At 36.5% G+C, this 25,897-nt stretch overlaps 1 protein-coding gene across 9 annotated transcripts in view; it reads left to right on the top strand.

Annotated features, from left to right (window-relative positions):
- Positions 1–25,897, top strand: part of CTNND2 (catenin delta 2) — a 679,250-nt gene that overhangs the window by 254,818 nt on the left and 398,535 nt on the right. For all 9 annotated transcript variants that reach the window (XM_037380649.1, XM_037380646.1, XM_037380644.1 and 6 more), the window contains one exon: positions 3,425–3,537. In XM_037380649.1, the coding sequence (XP_037236546.1) occupies positions 3,425–3,537 (113 nt within the window). The remainder of the gene's footprint in view (positions 1–3,424; positions 3,538–25,897) is intronic.

The following is a 25,897-nucleotide window of genomic DNA, read 5'->3' as shown; positions in this document are numbered from 1 at the left end:
AATCTAAACATATGGATTTATTCAAATATTAGTAATTCTCACTGCTTCCTGAACAAAGAGAAAAAAGCTTATTAGTTTGTTTTCTACCAGGGATTCTTGATACAGGAGGGTAGCAGACTGTCCTGACTCTTAGATGAATTCTTCTTTCATTCTAAAGGCAGCCCTGTGGGCCTGCACCTTTGTTAACACATGAGGGAATACCTAACACCGTTGTTTCTTAAATTTAATGTAGAGGATAATTCTGAGGTAATAATTGTTTGGCTTTGCCCCTTCACATATCCCACCTCCCTACCTTTCATCTCCTCCCTTCCTTCCCTAACTTCTGATGGCACCTGCAGAAGACAACTGAGTAAGAAATAGCAATTAAATCAAACTCATAATGTAGTTAACTGTTGACCTATTCTAGCCATTTTCATGCGTTAGAAGCCCAAGATTATTTTTCTCTTAAGTGATCCAGCACATCTCTGCTTCTTGCTTGAGGAGGTACATACACACAACTGTCCTTTTCCAGTCGTCTCTGCAGGGCAGGACTTAAGTATTCACAGTGAAACCAGAGAACATTAATTTGTACATCTTAAGAAGAGCAGAGTTCCCTCAATAAGGGACTAATTAGGGAAAGAGAGAGAGAGGCAGCTTGAACTGATCATTTTAGGGCATTTGCTAGGTAGCAATTTGTATAGTAGGACTGAAAGACATTAGTGGAAGATGAGTCACAAAGTATGCTAGGAAATGAAAGATGCAATGCAGAAGAGAACAGAAAGGAATAAGTAGGAAAGAATGATAAGTGACAGTCTCAAGAGTAAAGTGTCTTCTGGAGACTAGAATCATGAGCAAAAAATGTTCTATAGGCAAAGTAATCATGACATAAGGTTGTTAGTTGGGAAAAGGGAGAAGTGTCTGGAAAGTAGTCAACCAGAGTGATTAACTGAAGGAATATGAAGCATAGAAAATATATGAGAAGATACACAATCCAGACAAAGAGGCAGAATAGTATTTACTTAGGTTTAAGGGCATTTCTATATTTAGTTGACTTGGGATAGCATAGGCAAAAGGGAGCTGGAGAGGGGTTATTTGCACACCTAGAGTAAAAGGACACAATGAGCTACACTTGTCTGTCTGTGAAAAGGCAAATGACAGCCTGGGCAGTCAGGAGCATTAGCTCCCGAGTCCTTGATTCTTACATTCTCATAGTAACGTCGTGAGGATAGCTCCATCTTCTCAACTAGGCAGGTAAAAGAAGTGCCCTCTGCTAGGCTGTGGCAAAGGGCACATCTGGCCTGCCTCACCTGGGATGGTGAGAAGTGAAGCTGGCTGGATGAAAATGTACCAAACATCAAAATGTGCGTTGATATCATTGTCATGATATAATCAAGTAATGTAGTGGAACAGAATAGTTGTTAAAGCTTATGCTTTTATTTTGAAAGTAAACTTAATGATCTGCTTGATTTTGTTTTGTATTCTATGCTATCCAATTTTCTCAGTGCTTACATGTTTTGATGTAAGCACAGTAGCATAGCAAATACTGCGGCACTTCGATTTCATGGTGTTCAAAACTTTAGTAATATTGGTATTATTTTCTGCAAGCATGGACAAGATTTGTATAATAGCTCTTGGAAAGTTGATCAACAGTCTGTTCAACTTCGCAGACAATTGATTCTACAAGGCAAGAGACAAATCCTGTCCGTGAAGTAGGCATATCTGAAATAGATGATAATTATTAGGTGATGTTTAATAGCCCTATCTACAAACAACAATAAAAAAGACATTTCTGAGTACTACAAAAATGTGCAGAGAATATTATTAACTATGATTACTAATGCCCTATTATCATTCAATGAGCAGTGATGTTTTGTTCTTTACAGCAGTCTGACTCTTTATGGTATTCTCGTACTCTAGATAGTCTTGCTTGGTATGATGAACAGAATTAAGGACTTTGTCAAATAGTCAGCAGCCTTTTAAGAACACACTGGCTATTTTGTGCTGTAGGTAACCTGTAATGCAAGGTAACTTGTAGTGCAGGACAGAAGTTACTCCAGCCAATAACAAGGGAAACAAAGAGGGGTGGTCCAGCTGAATTAGGCAGAACAATCACCAGCCCTTTCCTCCTTCCATTTCAGTTATGGTTCGTCTCCTTTCAGAGGTGTGAAAAGTTTAATGCCTCTATTTACCCTTAGCTTCTTGGTCAGAGGTCTTGGGTATCAGATAGGATGAAGGCTTGAATCCTTCTCTCTACCCCTACCATTTCTTCCTTTCTCTTAAAAACAAAGTTCTTCAGTAGCACTTGGTGGATTTAAGTCATGACCCAAGTAATTTCCAGTGCTGCTTTTCTGCTAGGCAAGACATTGCTGTGGAGTTATTCAAGGTACCCTTTCCCATACCTCTCTGCCTTATGGGGAGACCTTTTTTGAAAGTAAAAGAGGAGGAAAGAGGTAATATTTGCATTTATGTGGACACAGAAGTAATTTAACAACTGAATTTTCAAGATATTTCTACTTCAGCCTTCAACAAACCCAAGGAGAAGGGGCAAGAGAGCTATTCCTATTTACCTGTGAAAATGACTTAATGTAACTATGACCAAAATGAAAGGGCAGCAACAACTGGCAAATTTACAACATACATAATTCCCTGTGTTTCATTTTGTATTTCATAAAACTATTGCTACCATATGTCGGAAATGTAGATCTTTAAGGAATAGTGAGAATACTTGTATTGGTTTTGCTTCTCTTTTTTTTTTTCCTTCTTTTAATTAAAAAAAAATATCTTTTTGAGTATAAAACCAAAAACTATTTAGAAGTATGTTTATAAGATCTGTGGATAAATCTTAGCTGGTGGGACTGGTTTGGCTTCCTTGGCAGAATAAAAGAAAATACATTCAGTTAGTGGTAGGATTTTTAATACAGCTGTTGTCCATATGTGCATCATTAAATATAGAAATTTGTGTGTTCAGTCCATAACAACACACCTTCAATTTAGTATATTTTACTGCTGTGTACTATGATGGTTGTCCTTTTGAGTACAAAAGCTTTTGTCACCACATGATCATCTGTTGAACTTTGTGTCTTATTTTGAGTGACACAAATTGTTCTCATCAGCTTGCTAAGAACACATTTGTATTGTATGCTGTGAGGAGGCCTACACAAACTATGAATGGTTTTGATGTAGGCCTAAATTGTTTAGTGTATTTGGAAATCCCATTCCTGATAAAGTGGCTCATTCTATCACATATATCATTAGAGTGAATGAAGGAACAAGTAGGCATTACCACAAGTATTTGAACTGTGAATGTGTTTAAAAAGATATAAAGAAAAACTTTCCTGTAAGATACCATTTTAACAGTTCTTGCAAAAATCACAATTTTATGTACCGAAATTCCTTCTTAATCTCAAGAGAAGTCAAAACAAATGGTTTAATTTATTTTTTTCAGGAACTGCAGTTTGAGAGACTGACTCGAGAACTTGAGGCTGAACGTCAGATTGTAGCTAGCCAGCTGGAGAGATGTAAGCTTGGATCAGAAACTGGAAGCATGAGCAGCATTAGGTAATACACTAATTGCTAATTTCTTTGTAATGTAATGAATTTTGTCACTGTTATGAATTAGCACTGAGAACAAGGTTGATCATCTCTTCGTAAAAGAATTCTACACCAGGGAGCATGAGGTGTTAGTAGAGTTTGAAACTTTGCATTTTGATCTGCTTTTTATAAACACAGTTTTCAAGAAGAGGCTTAATTTTATGAGTTTGGTATCTGGTTTTTCCAGCAAAATAGTAGTCACATTTGGAATTCAATGATTCAATGTTCTCTGAATAGATTAACAGCAAAACTCCTTTTTCTACTACCAATACAGCTGTAATTTTTGCCAGAGCTCTTTTAGGTCATATTTGCAGAGATGTATTGATAAGTTTTGTGAACCTGTTTTATCATAATTTCATCATTCAAGGTATTAAAAACTTTAGAGATAATTACTTAAAGCTCATGATGTGATACCAAAATGTAATTATCAAGATATGAGTCACACTTTTTTTTTTTTTTTTTAACATTGGCTTTCTTCAATTTAAAAACTATACTGGTACCCTGATTGGATGGTGGCGAGATTATTTCAGACATTGTAACAAAAGGAAGCTGATCTCTTGGTCAGTTTGGTGAAAGTAAAGATTTTGTAGTTCTGAGCTTCTTGATATTAGATTCTTTGTTTTCTTTGATGAACCTAAAAAATGAAAGATGATAGTACTTGAGTCTCAAAGATGTAGACAAAAATATGTTGCATAGACATATCTTTTGTTTTTATCAGTGGAAATGTGTGATACCTTTTGAATGCATAAGGTTAAGTGTGATATACCAAACCTATTACCAAGTTTTGTGTGATACTAGTAGAAAAACTAAATTAAAAAAAATGAAGTAAAAACCCAAATCTATTACTACTGGAAGAAACTATTCCATAGTTTCAGCAATTCTGACTACATTTCAATTAAATTATTGTTTTCCATGATAAGTAGGAAATATTTATTCAATAGAATGCCAAAGATGCAACAAAGGTACTGAATGTAACAGTTCAATTAATATGGCAGAAGTCAGAAGAGTCTTGAGTAGTTCATCAGAAGCTGGACATGAAGTTTACTTAAATATGAACATTTTGAATAAATAAACACATAAGGTAAAATCTTAATGTATTCTGTATAATCTTCCCAACCAACTAGACTTATATTAACGTTAGAGAAACTGTATTATTTAGAATTATTTAAGCACAGAGTAGGTAATATCTGGCAGTACAGTACTGTACTTGCACAAGTGCACTCCCCCAGCACTTTGAATTTTAGGTATGGTATGACTGCATTTCAAAAATGCTATTTGAACTGTGTTTGAATAATTCTCAGCTATGTTTGAATAATACAGTTATTTTAGGATTATTCCAGCCAGTGATACAGAGGTTGGGAAATTTCTTATTTGGAAGGATGTGTTTTCCTGGCGAACTTCTTTCCTATTGGTAAAGTTATACTTCTAAATCATCAATGGTATCAAGGTCCCTCAGCATTTTCTTAAGAGACCTTAGTTATTTGAGAATTTTAATATTTTGAGTACTAATCTCTCTATGGAATAAACTAGTACCTACAATCACTGAGGAGATTTCATGCAAATGTTTGACATGTAATTTGTCCCAGAAATATTTTACATGTGAGATTTAAAGATTTCCAGCATTTCAATTAAAAACATTTTTGAAAATACATGAAATACTGTCGTCCAGAAGATAACATCGAAAGCTTACAATTAGATAGCAGTTCTTAGACTTGGCAAGGGATTTAAAAAGAAAATTAATCATAATCTAATATTGTTTGTGTTTGGGCATTGTTTCTCCCATACCTATTAAATGAGCTTTATTTTTCTGTTAGTGTTAAAAATATTTAAAAATTATGGAAAGGGGTAGAACTAACATCAATATTAAGTGAAGTCAAATACCAGTCTGGCTGGTGTGCTGACTTTCCAGTGCTCATCCAGATTTGAGACCATTCCTTTGACATAGTATAGTGAGACAAACACTTGGATGATAAAGAATCATGTAGTGGAATAATACATGTTAAGAAAAGTATCTAACTTCTTAAAGTCTTTTGGAGTCTGTGGGGGCAGAAGAGGCTTCCTTAAAACTGCTTTTTTTCATAGATATGACCCCCTGTGAAGCTAAACTTTTTAGACATACCTGCTTTAAAACAAAGGAAGTAATTTTGTGGCCAATAATAAATGCTTTAAAAGTGAGCTTCTTACTGATATGGGCTAATCGGAAGATTTTGCAATCTTTATTCAGCTACTGAATGATAAATTAATTGTTTTAAGCATGCTTTTCTGGCAGAGTGCAAACTAAAATCAGAACTTAGAGCTGTTATTAATAAGCTTTTATTGGTAAAGAGCTTTTTAAAACAATCTTTAAATCAATTGAATTTATTTAAAATACTGCCATTATTCAAAGTGAAATCCTACTGTAAGTCTCCAGTACAAGTGAATATACATCCTTCAGTGATGTCACCATCCTCTGATGACACCTAAGTTTATTATTCAGATGCTTTTCCTTATCAAGGAATAATCAAACTGGACTGATTGTAATCAGCATATTTTAATATTGGGACATTTAGGTTTTGTTGTGGGGTTTTTTTGCTTTAAAATAATTCACTCAAAATATCTAAGTGGTTTTTTTCCTGTTAATATGTTACTTATGCCTGTTAGTGCCCAGGTGTCTAAAGCTAGTACATGGAGCAGCTGTCTGTATTTGCAGTTTTAGGCTAAAACAGCTTACAGTGATGTTTTCTGTCATACCTTGGTCTAACAACTGCAGATATACCTAACAAGTACTTATAGTGCTCTTAACTGTGGAGATACCAGGAAAATTGATCTCAGCTTTACCTCCTTGGGATAGTAGTTTCATGGAGTCTTCCTATATGTCTTAAGATTGTGCCCTTGAAACTGGATTTTTAGGAACGTGCTAAAGGGCTGTTACTTCTGGCGTCAATTCTCCTTTCTGTGCTCATCTTACATATTTGATGCTTGGGCCATAAGGAGTTGTCTATCCAGCTGTACCATGAGGCTCCACGTGGCTCAATTTTCAGTCCTTAAGGGCTTGCTGTATAACCTTTTGTTGTCACAGAAATCAGTATCCAGAAAATAATGTGAGGTGAATTTGCATAGCATGATGCAACTGCACAGAATTATGAGCCTGGATCCATAATGGGAATTACTGGTATAGCTCCATAGCTCATATTGATCAAGCCTGGTGAGATAGAGGTCTAAGTAGCCAGGAAGGAATCGGGCATTTGTAGTTTCTGTGATACAAAGTGGTATCTCTGTACTCTAGCTTGTCTGTAGATACACTAGTTTGTTCAAAAGAGATTGGGTTAACCAGAACTGACTGCTCTGTCCAAAGCTCTGGTTGTGACACATCTTGCTCAACTGAAGGGACACAAATGCTCAGTTCTTCTGCAGGACCATTTGATGACCTTTAAGAATTGGTTTTGGGCGTGCGAGGAAACACCGCAGCTTTAGTAGTGTTCATCGTTTCTGTGCTTACCTATGTCACGGCTGGGCCCCATCAAAATATCTGAAGTAAATTTGCTTTGTGATATCCTTGATCCTTAGTCATATTTTAGACGTTTAGGGAACTACATTCACTAGGAATTGTACCACAGGGACTTGAGTGCCTTCTCTTCAGGAGCAGGTTCTTGGCTGTGAATCAAAGAGGGAATCAATGGCTTCTGATAAAGTAGGGCAAAGCTGAGGGAAGGCTTCCATGCCACGGTGTTTCCCTGTTGGCAGACTCTGAGCAGTTCATTACTCAGCCTGCTGACTTTTAGAATTTCATCACACATTGCATAAGGAGCCGTCATGTTCTATACTACTCCATGGCTCTGGCTGAAGTGCTTATGCCTACTGAGCCAGATCCATCAGTCTGTCACTCCCTTTTCTATGAAGGGTCACTAGATGCCTGCATATTTTTGAGGTCTTCAGCTTCTGATAAGTTAAAACACATCTTAATGTATTTCCAATTTCTGAATTTCCCATGATGATATCATGTAGTTCCCCAAAACAGGCTGATGAAAGTGAGAGTGTTTTTTTTATTCCAGAGATGAAAACAAAATCTCTGAGGCACTTTGAAGACTCAGCTACATGTTTTCGTTTTTTCTTTTGAAAGAATTAAAACTAAATAGTGCCACAGAATGGAAAGACTGAGCAAGCAAAAAATTAGGTTGCATGCATATACATGTAACATATATGGAATCTGTGTCTTTACACAAGCAAATGTCCTTTGGACTTCGTTAAAGATTCTTTATTACTAATAAGTATGTACTTATTAGTAAACCCATAAAATTTCAAAATAAGTTTCTGTTTCACATTCTTCATTACAGTTTTATGTGAACAATTGATGTCTGTTTATGTATTTTTTTGATGGAGCCTTACTGCTTGAACTCAGCAATGTAGCTCAAGCATAGCCTGCTCTTTTTCTTTTGAACATATAGTTTGTAAATTGGTCAGGCAATAACATTTTTCTCAACTGAATTTCAGCCCCCCACTGAAATTAGTAGAAGTGATTTGCCATTTGCTATTGAAAGTCTCCTGAAAAGAGTGATATTTCTGCATGAGTGTCCTAAGTAACATGCCAAAATCTCTGTATTTTACAGGTAGCAAAAATAGAATCTAATTTACTGAATGGCATGGAAAGCTTACCTGCTTTGTATATTTTTTTCAAAGTAGTTCTCTCTCCTGGAGATGCATGTTATTCACACTTTATTACTGGGGAAACTGGTGTTTTACTTGGGAGGATACAATTTTTTCAAATTCCCTGAAAAAATGTCCAGCAAGTCTAACTGATAAACCTGTAAGATCCTTCATTTCAAGAACACTGAAGAAACAGATGAAATACACTGTGACATAGGTAGACAATTTCCACTCAGTTGGTGAAGTAAATAAATTTGCAGTTATAAAGTTTCCCTGTACAGCTGTGGGTCTTAGATCTAATTTAGGCTACTTATTGTAGAAGTATATATAATAGTCTTTATAGATATTTAATATTAGGGGTTGACAAATCCAGTAGCCTAGTAAAGGTGAGACTACCAGAAGCCCAGACCTGCACAGGCTGGAGAAATGGGCTGAGTGGAGCCTTATGAAGTTGGAATTCATAAACAAAAGCAAATGCAAATTCCTGCATCTACAATGGAATAATCACATGTGACAGCACAGACGGGGCTTTCTAGGTAGAGAACAGCTTTAAAGATGAAGACCTGTAGGACCTTTTCAACAACAAGCTGAAAATGAGTCAGCAGTGTGTTCTGCAGCAAAAGTGGGCGGCTGCATCCTGGGCTGCAGTAGCAAAAGTGCAGCCAGCAGATCCAGGCAAGTGATTCCTCCTTCTGTTTGGAACTCACGAGGCTACATCTTCAGTACTGTATCTAGTTTGAGGCTCTCCAGTACAAGAAAAACATTAGCGTGCTGGAGCAAGTTCAGTGCAGGGCTGCCAGGAAGGTTGGAGAGCACGTGGTATTATGAGAAGAGACTGAGGGACCAAGGGGTTTTAGTTATAAAAGAGAAGGATCAAGGAAGGGTCTTTCTTCTGTCTATAACCAGGTAGTGGGAGGACGTAGAGCAGACAGAGCTCTGAGACTGTTCTCGGAGGTGAGTTGTGGGTAGAATAAGACAGATACAGGTTGGGACATGGGAAATTCTGACCAGATGTAAGGAAAACATTTTTTCACCTTGAGTTTGATTAAACACTGAAACAGATTGCACTGAGAGGTGGTAGAGTTTCCGTCCTTGGAGATACTAAAAACATGACTTCCCCTTCCCACCGTTTTTTCTGTGCTTTTAATTATTATTTCCACAGAAATCCTAGCAAAATAGTTGTATTAGAATTCTACCTGTATTTTTTAAATCAAATTCTTAAGTATTTCAGAAAAAAAATCTTACCTAATCTAATGAACATTTGATTTGGTTTTGCTTGTGAAGGTAGGTACTAAGAAAAACAACATTGAAAAAATATCTAGTTATTGTGGACTCCTAGAGCAAAATACAAGCCAAAAGAAAAGGATACATTTCTATTATGAGAGCAGAACAGTCATTTGTATGCAAAGAGTTTTAGCAACAGTGACATTTAGAAAATAACATAGCTTTCAAGTAAAATTTATACACTGTCACTACTGGCAATCTGTTTGTCCTGCATTGAGGTTCTCCATCAACTCAACATGTTTCCAGTTTAACGTGTTTAACTTTTTCACATTGCTTTGCTTATGATGATGTTGCCACGGGCTACTGGGAAGCTTCTAAATTTAAAACAAAAATACACACATACACCCCAACCCCATTTAATTAAATGTAAATTTTAAATTTAACTTTTAAAAATAAAAAATGCTCAATTATTTCAGAGAAGAAATAAAAAGGATCAATATTTTATCATTATGTATGAAAATGCAGACTGTAATTTTTTTTTAATTGTGTTTTTAAACATAAGTCAATAGCATGATATTAATAGTGGCTATATTCAAGAAATGTAGTAAGATTTTTAAAGTGGTGATCTTTAAGAAGATGGGCATTTCACCAGTGAACAGAGAAGATTTTGACTAAACTTTTGACAGCAAATGCTGTATCTCAGAGATTCATCTCATTCTAGAATGTGTGTTTGATCAGTAATTCAGAAGCTGAATAAGCTTAAAGTTTTGTCACACTGTTGCTCATCTTCATTGTGGATTGTCTAAAGCTTAACAAGTCATGCTTGGATGAACTTTTGTCAACAGAATTAATTAAGAAGTTTATCTGAAATAAAATACAAAATGGCAATAAAAGCAGGCAGGTTTTTGAGAATGTGAGTTCCTGAAAACCTCTCTCAAATTCTGAAAGTCTGAATATTTAGCTGTGGTAAGACAGCATTTTGTGGTTTGTTTTTGGGTTTGGTTGGGGTTTTTTTGTTGTTGTTGCTGTTCCCCCCTCCCCCCCCCCCCCCCCCCCCCACACTATTTCACATGACTTTATGTTGCTATAAGTGACCAGGTCAGTGGAACCCTTTAAAAAGATGCAGAGATTGCTCCACTCCCAAAGAGTGATGTAACTTGGTCAGGGAGGGTAGATGTCAGAGAATTCAGGGTACAGCAGGCAAAGGAATTACAATCAAAAGCAGGAAATCCCCAGTTTGTATGCAGACCAGCAAGATTATGAGTTCATGCACAGTCTGCAGTGAACGTGAGGAAGCAGTCAGCCGAATCTGAGTAAACTGGAGTAAAATGGCATGAAATTTCTAAGGGCCGAGTGTGACTGTATAGATTTGCATCATCTCAAGTCATTCTTCATTTGGGTAAAACCAAGTGACAAAGCCAGACCCAGCTGTGAAGACACATGGGCTAAAGAAAAGTGGAATATAAACCTTTAGTTGTCTGAAGGAGGAGGTGGTGTGTGTTTTTTTTTCTTTTTCTGAATAAGTGTTAAATTTCTATTTTCTACTCTTAAGAAAATTGTGTGTGGGGAAAATAAGAGTTGTGTAGAAGCCTTTCAGTTGTCCTTGGAAAAGATCTATGTACATCCATCCTACAATCCTGTCTAGTTTGGGGTCCTCTAACAATAAAGAAATGTTGAACAGCAGTACATTTTAAGGGCAGAATCTATTCACAGGGAATTTCCTTCTTTAGTTGTGAATATGTGACCAAAAAAAAATAAATCTCAGTATTGTACTTTCTCTTTTGTAGTCAAGAACATAATAGAAAGTCTTTTCTTAGTGAACAGGAGCTTAACAAGTGTCGTGTCCAGCCCTCCTCCCAATCCATAATAAACATGCTGTCTTCAGTCATAAAATTTTACCTTAGAGCTTCATGTCTGCTGATAGCAGAAAGATGTAAGTACAGCATATGTAATTTCCCTCTTTCTCAGAAGTATTATATAGAATCCATGAAACACTGTGTTGGTAAATGTGAAGAATAATTTAGAAGTAGGTAGAAGTGTCCTTTCCCTGATTTCTCATTTGACTGTTCTTTTTTTATTTTTATTTTTTATATTTTTTTTTATTCAAACCTCCTCAGCTTATAGCTGTGTCTGCATTAGTAGGTGAACAGCACAGTTCTTGGGGCTCAGCAGAAGGAAACATGGTTCTGTGAACACAGCATCCATATTGTAAGCATTTTGAGGGGATTTATAACAGATTTTAGTTTGGTCCCATGGATTGGCCTGCCATTAGTTGTTAAAGTAAAGCTAGGCTCCTAGAGACCCTCTTCCAGGTTAGTTTGAGAAAACAGTTCAGTTGGCGTGCCACAAGACCACTTCATGATGCAAACTAAAGCTTGGTGAGTGGATAAAAGTAGGAGGTGTACTTCAAAGATGCACTGTTACTTTGAAGGACAGTGCTAATGTTGGTGGAACCAATACTGAACATCATTATCCCTTAGAATGCCTCAACCCAGGGTGAGCAGGGGGAAAATGTTGCATTGGGTCTGTTGGTATTAATTTGTGTCACTTGATTCATGTCTGTACTGTGTCTTATTTGATGGCAGTTGCATTAAAAAAAAAAACGAGCAGGTACAAAATTGATGTCGGGTCTTGAGTAGGAAAACTAAAATGAAAGGTGAGCCATGCATACAATAATGTTTTAGACTAACTCAAATCTAGCTACGTTGATGAGGAATGTTTTGTCCATGCTAAGCACGGTACTATCTGATATATTTCCAGATCTTGTATAAAGCTTATAATGCATTATTTGGCATGTGGTAAAACAGAATATGCTGATAAAAACGTGTTACAGATTTCAAGGTAGTAGAGAGGAAAAAACTCCAAACTTTCTTTACTAGGAAGAATTTCTTTGGATAATTATGCATCTTTGGATATAATGCTACTAAGCCAGTATAAGAATGAAATGATCTGGAAGGAAACATTTAATTACATCAAAATGGTGGGGAAATGTGCAACTGTTTGTTATTCTATAATGTTTTCTTTGAAGTCTTTGCATTATTTGAGGGGTTTTTTGCTATCTCTAAAAGGCATAAATTAAAAAGTTTTTTTTTTTGCTATCAATAAAAGGCATATATTAAAAACTCCCAAACCTTAAAAAACCAAAACAAAGAGAGATATATTTTCTTGGGAAAAGTTGAAGAGATGGTATTTTTCTTTACATTCAGAATCCTTGAGGAGTTCATTTGGATAATCTTAGAAGGAAAGAAACTGAAGGAGCTTTTTTCAGACCACAACTAAGAATGAACAATGTGGTTTGAATGCTTGGTCACTTTATTGAGGTGGGTTTTTATTTCCCGTGTCAGTTTTCAGTCTACAGCTTAGCTAAGTCATTTAGGGATTCTCCCCCATATTATTAATCTTCTCCAACAATCTGCTTACCTACCACAAAATTGTTGGTGATTTTTTAGATGTTGGGTTGCTAGCTGATGAGTGATTGGACACTGTGCTAATGCATGTCTGCTAGATACTAGCTGAAGCTCAGTACTTCTGAAAATCAGACTACTGGTTTACATGCCTAAACACAGCATTTAGGCACTCCGTAGTCTTTGCTTGGAAATAAATTGTGTGAAATGCAGTAAGTTGTCAAGAAGTGGAGTGGACATATTCTGCTTGTTGTGACAAGTATTATAGCATACCAAACCTACTTCTCTATGCCAGTTTGACCTTGACAGTTGATGTCTTTGGCTTCATGTGCACTGTCACATGTAAGATTGTTCGAGTCAGGGAATATGTTTTATAAGTAAGAAAAAGTGATTGGGGAAATACTGTGGCTGGTGTTTTCAATACTTCTGTTTCACCTTGTACTCGCCACCTCTTAATATTTTGGCTATGAGATGCAGAGACCTGAAGGGTGATGAACTCTGTATCGTATTAGACTTGGTCAATAAATTAGGACCGCTATCAAAAAAAGGAAAATTTGAAGAAAATGTTCATTCAATGAAATAAACTGTGGTTGGAACATTTGGTACAATTAATACTAAAAATGTGATTAGTTATGTTACTAATATTCTGCAGATTGACAGTTTATTGGATTAAAATATCAGACTTGTGATCTGATCATTCTGAGCAGCCTGATACAAGATTAAGCTTGAGCCTGTCTGTACTCACTGTATGAATGTCCAGTCAGTATTTAGGGAAACGGTTAAAAATATATTGAGAGAAGTTGGTACAAAAGCAGGAAAATGAGATAAAGTAAAAGGTTGTACAACTCTTTTGTATTTTGAGTAATATAGCATTTGTGGGGTCTTTGTGCTGGTTCTCCACAACAAGGCATGTCAAGAAAACAAGTTAGTCCTGCTGATCTTCTGGACTGAACTAACTGGTTTCACAGTTTTGCAGCAGATAAGCTTCTGTTGCTGAAAGGCAAATTTCCAGCAAATGTCCAAGCAAACAGGTCTGGTGTAATTTTCTTATTTTCACAGCACATCCATATCTTTTACAATAGTATTATGGATCATATAGTTCCCAGATAGATCTGTCTCTGAAGGCACCAACTCCAACAAGACTTTTAAAACACCCCCACCACAGATGCTCTCCCTCTTTCCTTGTTTGCCAAGTACCCTCCTGAGATGTCACCTCCATGAGAGCAGTAACACAGTAATGTTCAGCATTGCCAAACTCATAACACTGGCATATTTATTAAATTAAGGTATCAGATTTTATTTTAATCTCATCAAAAGCTACCGCAGAGAAGCTATGACGATACAGATATAGATATTTTTCTCTCTAGTGCCCTAAGAAAGGGTCTTATCTGGCAGTCTCAGATAAGACTTTCAGCTTGTATCACTTAGATTCTCTCTTAGTTAGCTCAAGCCTTTCATTGTTTCTTGTTTCACTAATAACAGGAAGAAAAAAACCCCAAACACAAACCAACCAGCCCACAAAAAAGCAGAATGGTGACAAGAGAAAAAACATCAGATACTTTGCATACCAACTTACATATGTCAGCCAATGAAGACTGTACTTAGTAGTGTACTGTCTACCTTAGTGCACTTCCAGGATGATGCTAAGATATCTGAAAAATCTTTCCAGTTTTTACATTCGCAATTTAAATGTGTTATTGTAAGCCTGACACTTGAGTATTGCACTAATTTGAAATACTGCTCTTAGGAAATACATTGTTGTTAATGCAAAACCTGGTGATGTCTTACAGAGTGAGGTTCTGTTTTCAGACTACTTTTTGACAAGGCATTTGTTGAAAAATTAGAGCAATATGGTTTACCATTAAGGATGGATAAGCACTGTAATGGATTGCCTAAGGAGGCTGTAAAAACTGTCATTTGAAGCTTAAGGACATGTAGAATATCTATCAAGAATGGGACACAAGTGACAAGACTATTTCTCTACAGCCCTTCTAGCTCTCCTTTTTATGATACCTTGCTCGGCTCTGCTTTAATAATTTGACACCATTCTTTTTGTCCCCATCCTTACTTATCGGATGTTGAAATTGTTTTGGATAGGTTTGAAGGAAGAGAAGATTGATGATAATGCTGAGGGAAAGCGCCTTGTTATTATAAAGTTCTTGAATGTAGAGTGTTTGCAGGAAAGTTTGATAAAACTTGCCCAGGAAAGTTCATTTTTAGTGCCTACTGCTTGTGGGTCAAAAATACTAGATACCTTTTTTGTGGTATCTTACAAACAGCTACTTTACAGCTGAGAACAAACTCTGTAACATGGTAGCAGTATTTAATAGCCATGGGCAATTGAATCAAATGCTGAAAGAGAAGTAAGATACCCAAGGTGCTTCAAGGGGTCAGTTGTGAGTAATCAAAACTACAGAGACTGTAGTTGCGTCTGTCATTAATGTTGCCTGCTGGTTTGTATTAAACCGAGTTTTCAGTTGTTCCTTATTTCATGAAGATGAACCTTCCAGGTTGAATATTTCCTTCTCAAGATGCAGATACTGGGGTTTAGAAGAAAATTTCGGCTATCATCGTCATCGTTGTTGTTGTTACGGATTTGCACCAGAAGGCCTTGCTATTAACAGAGGAACTAAACGTACCTTTGCACAGTTACAGAGATAAATCCCTGTTTTCCTATAGTGCTTGTTGCTGTAAACCTAATTCGGTGTATGATGGGGCAGAATACTGGAGCTGGGAGGGAAGACGTTTCGGTGTTATTCCATCATTCCCTCTGTGTTGTCGGAGTAAGGAGGGGTCCTTCTGAGTCCAATGGCAAGAGGCCAAGAAGCAGACCTCCACATGCATTTAGCGTCCTAGTTACATGCATGTATGGGAAGAAAAGTTGGGGAGGAGGAATCTTTGTTTGGAACATGGGTGAGACACATGGAAGAACCCCGATTCAGTCTATAAAGTGAAGATTTATATTTAATAGCTACACATCAAAATCAGAGAGTCTGAAAAATGGAGAGTGGGATGGAGCAGTATGAGGAAAATGTAACAGGAGCAGACTCTAGAGAAGTGCAGGAGAATAAGGCAGAGGAGTTGGAACCACATCATGTCCTGCTTACAGTTGGAGGACCAAAGACAAAGGTTAAAACCACCCATTTATCCTGGCTACACAATCTGAGAAATTTAGGACTAATTGCTGAAGAGATCTTACTGGCTTAATTTGCTGCTATAAGTAGTCATTACACCTGTATGTCTGTTGCTGATCTGGTTGTTAGGATCCCTGCATATCTGGAACCCTGTACAGAGAAATGAGAAGCAGAAAATACCTGAACAGGGCTTCAAACAAATCTTTACAACAACAGAAATAGGCAGAAGAAGTTGATACGATTCTGCTGGATTGCCTTTGGCAGATACCTAGCTCTTTTCCTGATGCAGATTTTTCACGTTATGAAACTCCATTAGTCCTGTAGACAACAGCATCCCTCCAGAAAAAACATGATTTATTCCCAGAGCAGTTTAGAAATGAAACTGTCATGAAGCAGAAGTTGTGTAACAATGCGTTTGTACAAGGAGTACATCAAAATAGAGCCAGCTGAAGGCTTCCCAGAAATCCAGACAAACCATATTTTATTTATTTTTTTTTTCCCCAAAGATGAAGGCAAAGCCTATCTTGCTGCTGTTCTTGAGGAAATAAATTAAATTTTGTGTTGAGTTTCAAAGAAATAACTGCATTCAGGCATAGTATTTTCTCTCCCTTCACCACCGCTACCTTCTGCTTCTCACCATCTGAGCTTGTGTAGATGACCTTGACTTCCGTCTTGAACATCTTCTGTTTTGATACCTTTTTTTCTCCATTGACTATATTTATCTTCCACCTAACTCACTAAACACTGCAATCTGCCAAAATAAAGCCCTTACCTCCTGCTCTCCACACTTCCTTGCTTCGGGAAGTCGTGATCACCTTTCACCAAGTGCAGGTATGGGAACAGTTACTAACACTTCCTGCCAAAACCTCATCCAGGCTATTTTATCTGTCCCTAGCAAATGACTAAGTTACTTTTGCATTAAGCTGGCTTTGTTGGGTTCTTGATTTTAATAAAAGCATAGTTGTTTTCCAATGCAATCTTTTTAAGTGACTGGAGCTTTTCAATAAAAGTGCGTTGGTAGAAGTTATAGACTCATCGGTCATAGCTTTCAAAAATACATGCCTTTCAACAGCAGTAATTTCTGCTGTCACATAGAAAGTGGATCCTGTGTCTTGCCATGATCTGTCTTGATGAAAAAAATGTAATTTTGTTGTATTTAGCTGTAGTGTTTGATACAGGAAATTTAAGACTTACCAATTCACTTTGAAAAGACATGGGTTAGGTTTTTACCCAGTCTTTCTCCCTTCAGTGAATTGCCAGTGCTATTACTCTTAACTATTAGGTAATGCCTTCTTGTTCATATGTGATAATTTACACAGGGATTGGCGTCGATTTTCTTTTGTGTTCACTGTATACTTTTGAAGGACTGACAGAAACATCTTAATGGTGCTGCTACAACTGTGATTGTTCTGTAGTAGAATCTGAGCTATGAATTCCTTGGTACTCAAGTATATCGAATATCAAAAGTGCATGGGAAGAGTTACTAATATATACAGTTGAATTCCTGGAATGTCGTAAATGAATACAGTTCTGGTTCCACAGGCATCTCAGAACTGGATAGCGATGTGCTTTGAACGGCTAACGTAATATGCTCTCTAGGCATGTTGCCATTTCAGCAGTTAAGGAAGATTTTATAGATTTTAATACGTTAAACTTGAAGAGGCTTTTAAATCCCTTGTGCTTTCAGATCATAGTAGATGTGGTCTCAGTTACTGCTAATCATGAATAAATATTCTGCCTCCTTCTGGCTTTCCTCTACCCTTTTTATTTTCACCTTGTTCCTCCACAGTGCTCATTTGCACAAAGAAAGATTTTTTTTAAAATACAAGACTCTTGTGCACCAGCCCTCTACATCACCCTCTATAGGGCAATATCCACACCTCACTGGGTATAGAGAAGGAAGATATAGTACAACTTTTGCATTTTTGTCCACTCTGTTATCTTGAAGCAACTAGATCAACATTGACTAGTTGTATTGTTTTAATTTAAATCTTCCTTCGGCATTTTATTTTGAAAACCATCACAAATGATATCACACAGATGGCTGTGAATATAGCTGCAATAGGATTAACATCAAACCGAGTACAGTGTGAAGTTTGCCTAATTTCAAATATCCTGTGAAAGTTACTTTCAAGGTTCCCAATATAGCTACTGATCTTTACTGTATTCATGAATGGCTAACAGGAGCCAGTGACTACCATGAAAGGAATATTTTTCACTTAGATAAAAATATTTTCTTTAAAGGTCATCAGAAAAAAGAAAGAATTATAGGTCCCCAATATTTGGTAGAAATGTTCTAGCTACAGTGGAAGCTTCAGCTAGCTTCACAGCAATGGCATGTGCCCCCCCAAAATCAGACATCAGTTTCAAGAGGACTGACTTGGTAGCAGGTTCTGGATTAGAGCAGTGATTTCCAAACTTTTTGGATCGTGCACCCCTATCAGTAAAACATTTTTGAGCATGGACCTGCAATATATGCATATATTTAAAGATTATATACATGCACTACTGTAGTAATATATTATGAACCTTATAAAACATAAACAAAAATGGGTATTTACAAAGGGATGAGATAAAATTGGAATAACTTAACACTTTTTGTTTGTTTGTTTTTATGTATTAATGGTCAAAAATTACTTTGTTCCTGCAGTCCAGTGACTTGTCTTGCACAACGCCTGGCACGTGAACACTCTGCTTTGGACACTTCTGGTATGGAGGACTACTGATCTCATAGTGGTAGTAACTTTTCTGTGGAGCTGTCTGATTGAAACCTGGTGGAAGCAAGTGTGTTCTACCTCAGGCCCTGCATGAAAGGAGTCAAGCAGTCGTGGCAAGATACCTTTGCTGGCTGAAAGCAAGGAAGGTGTAGGGCCATGAGGGAAGGATAGATCTGGCAGGTGGGAGTTCCCCCCTCACCTAGGCCATCTGAAGGCTGCAGTCTTCTTTTCACAATATTGGGCACCACGTAGAGAATGCAGCACCAACAGTCACACCAAAGTTATAGTTTCCCTTCTTTTTTCCTTCTATCTTCCTAAGAAGATAGATTCCTTCTATCACTACCTTTTTTTCCCCTGGTCTGCTAGTGTAAAACAGACACAATCATTAATCCTTAATTTTTGGCTCAGGTTTATGGCTTTACTGAATAATACACACAGAGTTATCCTCACAATAAGTTTATGATGTACCTGGGATTTAACTCCCAGTATTTACATGATCTTACCCTGATGTTGAGGGTTACTACGTTACTATATATGCTGAGACATATATAGATGGGGTGGTGTAATGCAGTTAAGTATAACTTTTTACTTCTACATTACTCATTATGAAATCTGTTTATTCTAAAAATCAGTGTCTAAGTTAGTATTTTAATCTAAACCCATTACAACCAGTTCAACCTGATGCAATAACAGCATTTCAACAACATTGATCTGGAAGCATTAGTCTATATTGAGTCACTTTTAGTCAAAAAGCTAGACTAGTAGATACAGAACCTTAAAAGAATTTTCTTTATTATACTTAGATGACTGATCCAATTATGATCAGTGCTTTGTAGTTCAGCTATCCAATTTTCCCCTTCTAGCTGATTAACAGAAAGCTCTGGCAGATCTTTGGAAGTTCATGGCCAAATAATTTCTCAATGAAATACAGTGTATGCAAATTGGTAAGTGTAGCTGTAAGGATAAAATAATCATTGCAAGTTGCTGATGAGAACAGAAGACCCTATTAATAATTCCAAGTAATCATCATTTCCACTTCCTATCCTAGTCTGCTGAATATGTTACATCACAATAGAATGCATTTTCCTTCCTAGCGATATGTAAACGTCAGGACATAAAGTGACTTCATATATGAAAAGCTTTTGCAAAGCTTTCTAATTTTCCCTGTCCAGTCCATGTTAATCCTGTTGCAGAAATGAGCAAAAGATAGCTTATCCACACATAATGGTGTTTATAAATCTGCTCTTGAAAAGGGAGGTGTAGCTTATGCATTAAAATAAAAAAAAAGGCATTGGTCTGAAACAGCTTCCGTATTTATGTTTCCCAGATTTTTTTTCTTATTTCAAAAAAAAAAATACTTGGAAGTTAGATGTGAAAAGAGTAATGCTTTTGTTACTGGGTATTCTTCTGTCATCTACCTCTTCTCCCTGCCTTTCCTCTTGACTTCACTTTTCCCAGTGTTTTCAGTTAGTGCTATCATTAAGAAGGCATTAGCATTTATGTTTGAAGTTGAAGACTTTTCAAGGCCTTCACCTTCCCTGAATCTTTATTTTTGGCTCTAATCAGAAATTATAGAAACAGCAAAATGTTGTGGTTTAACCTCCTTACCACTATAAGCATCTGATTGTACTACAACTCACTTTTGTTCTGATTCTGAACTGTTTTTTTAATCCATGTAAACATCGCTACAACCAGCTTTGCTAATAAAATCTTCATTTTAGCACCTTTGAAATGAAGAATCAACCAAAACTCTTTTTTCATGCCTTCTGCTTTAATTTTTGTATAGGTTTCCACTTAAACCAGTTAGCTTTTGTCTTTACTGATCCATATTGCAGAGAAAAGAACAAAATAAAAATAAAATATGTTAATGCCTCTAAATGTATTTTGTTTAGTGGCTCAGGAATTCACAACTGTTTCAAGATTAATCTCTGTTTCTGCAGTGAGGCAGTGATAATACATTGCTTTATTCCTTTGCAATGAATTTGTATGACAGTTTATATTCAGCTTAAAAAGAGGACCCAAACAAGAGAAAGGGTTATTGATGTAATTACAGTAAATGCCCTCGTTCATATTATTAAGAGAATATGTGACATGAACCTCCTAACATCAATGATGTTTAAATAAGCATGGCTTTTATTCATTGATGAGTAAAAGTTAAAGAAAGCTCTGTTATCATGCATAATATAACCTTGTCAGGTTCTGATTATTTAAAGCATTTGCTGAAAATGTAGGCTATGGATGATCTGAATTTTTGAAAATAATGCAGGATATACACAGTGAAGAGACAGAATTGTGGCTACTCATTTAAAAAGATATTATGGTTAATGTACAGCTTTCTGCATTACTGCTGACTTAGTGAAAAACAGTACTGCATTTATCCTGAGTATTTTAACAGCAGCACATCATTAATTAAGAGTGTAACCAGCCTGAGGTAGAAATTTTTGGATCTACTGTTTCTTGGTTTTTGTTTTTTACTTTATCCTGTTAAAGTTTAAAGCTATATTAAGTGATGTGAAGCAGTAGTAATGCTAAATAGTCTTAACCTAATCCAGTGATTAAGGTAGGATTTAAAAGGTTTGTTTTGCTGTTTTATGCAAATTAATCACAGGAATAAGTTGTTTTGATGTTACTGTTTTGCTGTTCAGAGTTCAGGCGGCTTGCATTTAGGTTGTGAAATATAACTGAGTATCTTTCATCAAAGAAGGGAGGAGAAGCATTTGCTGTTCATTGTGATGCAGGGTGCAATCTAACACGGGGCAGATTGGTGGCTGGATCAGGGCTGGTTATACCAAGACAGTAACTGAAATGACCTTGGGTCGAGCAGGACCTTCCTGGCCCAGTGCTGCACAGGCCAGTCGTGTTGACGTATTCTTGCATTACAGACCACCAGCAGGCATCCATGTGCTTTCGTTCTGAGCTGCCATTTTGTTTCTTATTCTACATAGTTGGTGATGTAAACAAGGAAGAATTATATCTGCTACACACTTTTTGGGGGTATAAAACCATGACTTGATATTCTTAATATCATTTTCTGGCGTCCTTGCAATCTAATGTTTTCTACTACTTCCATATTTTTCTTAGAATTTCATTTCTGATTTAGCTTCTTGTCATATTTCTGGCTGTTCCTTCTCTCCCTCCTTCTCTCTTTTGTTGATACTAGAAAGGTGTAGGTCTTTTGATGAACAGTGATCTATTCCATATGGTTCAATGATTCTGCCACTCTGGAATGTCTGATGAGGTAAATAATTTATTTTACTGGAATGATGTCATATTCATGAGTTTCAAGACCGAAGGACCCTGAAGTCTTAATAGCTGAAATTCCTTACCAATTAACCCTCTCTGAAAAATAAAGATGTGTCTAAAAGGACAGAGATATTTTTTTTTCTCTGTTGGTCATCTCTGGTTCTTAGCTGATCTAGGAGTAGATACATGACTTTCCAATTTACTGTCTTCAGTTAAACCAGAATCCCCTTCTGACTTTCTCTTTTGGCTTTTGGAGGTATGTCATTCTTTGCTTTATCATCATTTCATAATGATGAAAAATATGTACATAGTCTCCTATGTCTTTTGCTAACATACCCAGTTCAGTAATGGTTCCTGGGTCAGGATCTGAGGCTGCAAGACTACAGGCAGTAAAGTTTGGAAAAGATGATAACACTTTCATAGATGCTCACAGTCTGAGTGAATAAAGTACTTCCATTGAGGTTTGTCAGAAATATTACATGCTAAATTTCTTGATAATAGCTATAAATATAATCTTTTATGCAAACACAAGCACTTACTGCAGCTGACATTTTATCTGTTTCAAGGAAATGTGCTTGCCTTCCTCCCTTAGGGTCCTTTGAATTGTTCAGTCTGAAAGTACTGCACCGATGTTGCTAAAGTTTGCAAGTACTCTATTAAAAAAATTAAATCACTAAATCCATTTCAACTGATGTTTAGTTGCAGCCAAATCTCAGTACTTTGTAATGTGACTTGTAAGCAGGCAGGAGGCCTTTTAATGGAAGATACAAATCCTGCATCTGCTCTTGAATTCAGTGACCTCTCATTAATTTCAAAGGTATTGCTTGGGTAAAGAACTTGGAAAATGACCTTTGATTTTGCTTGTTTAAACTGCTAGTGGAGCTGTTGCATCATCCTTATGGAAAAAAAAAAAATGGAAATAAAGATACTAAATGTCTGGTTAGAAGTACATTCTGTAGATTTACTTCTATATTGATTTTCACAAGCTTGGCAGTATCTATTTTGATACTATCCGTGGCATGGTTAGAGGTTAATCTCAAAAAAACCCCACCTTACAGTGTTGGTTTGACATTGGTCCTTCTTGTAGGATGGAATTGCAAGAGAATGCAGAGACTTTGAAAAGACCAGTAAAATCACAACTAAATTTAAATGATCTGTATTAGATTACAAGTTCTCAGGTTTTGAACTTCAGCCCCTTGAAAATCTGCAGGAATAATTTCGAAGAGTTTCAAAGCAGAAATGCAAGGTAATTTTCTGTTGGATCATTTTTATATCAGAAAGGTGAAATAATATTTTTTTATATATGAAAAATATATAATGGAAAGATATTGAATGAAATTAAATTGAATGAAATGAAAAATAAACTTTCATAACACAGTTTGTACAGAGATAAATACTGAAGTTTTACTTTGTTGAATTGACATGCTGCTTTTTAAAAGGATCCGACCTATAAGCTCTACTCCATGGAGACAAGTTGATTTCTTTCTTTCAGTTCTTTCGTTAGATGGTCCCACATGGAAGGGAAGCAGGGAGGAGGAGGGGGAGCTGTATTTGCACGGAGGACAGACGATTTCAGAGGCTGAATGAAGCATTCAGGTCTGCCAAGGCATGCGTTCTCTGCAGTGGCATCACTGCTCTGCCAAGATTGTCACACTGTGATACCTCCTTTATTTTTAAATTGGAGACTCTCTAAAAGTAGTATCTTTTAGGTCTGTGGGTTTGCAATATGATAGTGTGAAGCCTGATGGGAAAGATTCACCATCAACTACTGCTCGAAAAATCTTAGCTCATTCTCTTTGAGCTGAAAGCTTCCAACGAAAGAAATGAGGAGAGAGGGAAGGAGCAATAAATACAGAATAAAGTTTCTTTATTTATTGGACAGCACATTATGTGCAGTCAGTGCGACTTTTTTTATCTTTTCCACTGTCATCTTGATGGCCTTTTGGTAGCATCAGGTGGTAAAACTATTAACACTAAGAAAAAAAGATTCAAATACATGCGGTCAAACAGACTCTTATGGGAAATATAGCCTCTAAAATGGCATTGCTTACATTTTGAACTCAGTTCAAAATGCCTTCAAATTGCAGTTTCAACTGCATTGGGTTTTTTAAAGAGTGCTGATGTTTAGAAAAGAAATATAGGGAAAATCAGGATTTTGAACATCAACAAACTCACTACATTATTAGAAGTTATAGCAACCATAGGGATTTCAGACTAGTACTATAAGAAGAGAGATGTCTTGCTGCTCAAATTAAATTTGTTTCAGTGTTGCAGCATATGATTTTTTTATAATTTCTGCTAAGTTCGTAAACTGTAGAATAATTACTACAGGAAATAAAATTTATAGAAATTGCTGCTTTTTTATTTTTCCCAGAATCAAAATAGTGCTTTTAATTAATGAAAATAATATCAGGTGTTTCTTCAAAATGGTATTGTGAGTCCTTCAGTGATTTCCAGATTTCCCCTGAGATTTTGAACATGTGGTAACTAAGAAGCTAGAAGCTCAAGTGTTCCAAATAATTCATAACTATTGAAGGTAGTGCTCAACTACAGTCAAAGCTGTCGTCTTGATTAAAAAATACAATCTACACTTTTTTATTTAATAATAATAAATTATTATAAATTAATATTATGAATTATTATTATAAATTATTATTATTATTATTATTATTATTGTTATTATTATTATTATGGAACTCATTGTTTTTAATTACTAACATTTTGAGTGTAGACATTTAGAATACTCTGTTCAGGAAATCCTGTCATGTGGCAGTTTAGAAAGAAAATTTTGAGTTTCAGCCCTGCAGAGTCCGAACACACAGACACTACCGGCAGGCTGCAAGCTGATATGATACCCTTGATTTGGGGAACAGAGTGGTCAGCCACTTAAAGGTTTCTGTAGTGACTGGCTGTATTTTCTCTGCAGGGTTATTGTGTCTCATTGCACTTCTCCACCAGTTGTCCAGACATGGAGTTCTGGGTGTCTGGTTGTAGCTCCATCACTGCTGGTTTAGCCTAGTTTCTTTGAAGTGGAAACCAAGGTGTGCAGAGTCATAGTGCACGCTTATATCTCATTGTAAGTGGTAGTCTGTTGCAGTCTCAACAGTTAGGAAACAATCCTGGGTCCACAGGTTCTGATTATACCCCTTGTTTCTGTGGTTTTGTGGATCTCTGCAACTGTTCCTAAGTGTTAAACTGGTGTTTATCATCTTGAAAGTATTACAGTTTCTCCTAACTTCAAACTAAACTAAGTTTAGTGCTACGGTGCTAAGAACACCAGCTCTTCTTTTTGGTTCTGATTTCACTTATGGATTTTTAATTTTTTTAATCTGTGTTTTGCTGTTGAAAATTTTAAGTTATGCTTTTTTTTGTATAATGATGGAGAAATACCAGTGACAGTTACTGTACTGTTGCAAGGCACCAATCATTGCTCCCTTGTATGCAGGATAACTGTGTAATAAAATTTAAATGGTGTTAAGGAAAGATGACTTTTTGGTGGAAGCTATTGACTGTAAATATGAGGCTTTGACAGACATTTTTAGAGAGTACATTTAAAGGAGACCTATATCAAAATGAAAAGGCCAGGAATTATTTATTGGGGACTGTTTAAGTGTTGTCTGAAATAATTAGACCTGAAAAGCCTTTCTGAATGTCTTCCAGTGCTTCACCTGAAGAAGATGTATACTGATTCCCTGATATATAGTGTTGTCATTTTTTACCAAGTGTTGCAGCCAGGTGACAATATATTTGTTCTCTGTGAACTTTGTGCAAGATGACTGTGCTTGCAGACTGGCTGTGAGTGTGACAGTGACACAGAACTTGCTTTTGTGTTTGCTTGTGTTGCTCTATAAATGCATAGGCAGGTTGTGCTGCTTGAAACGACTGCGTTAACACTACATGGCTGTAGACCAGTATCTTTAATGTCATTTCCATTTCATTTCCCTGTTTAGAGCAACTTACGTTACCTATGATAGTTCTTTGT

The sequence above is a fragment of the Falco rusticolus genome, chromosome 3 (genome assembly GCF_015220075.1).
Source record: "Falco rusticolus isolate bFalRus1 chromosome 3, bFalRus1.pri, whole genome shotgun sequence".
NCBI classification, from domain to species: Eukaryota; Metazoa; Chordata; class Aves; order Falconiformes; family Falconidae; genus Falco; species Falco rusticolus.
This window is presented reverse-complemented; position numbering and strand designations above follow the sequence as displayed.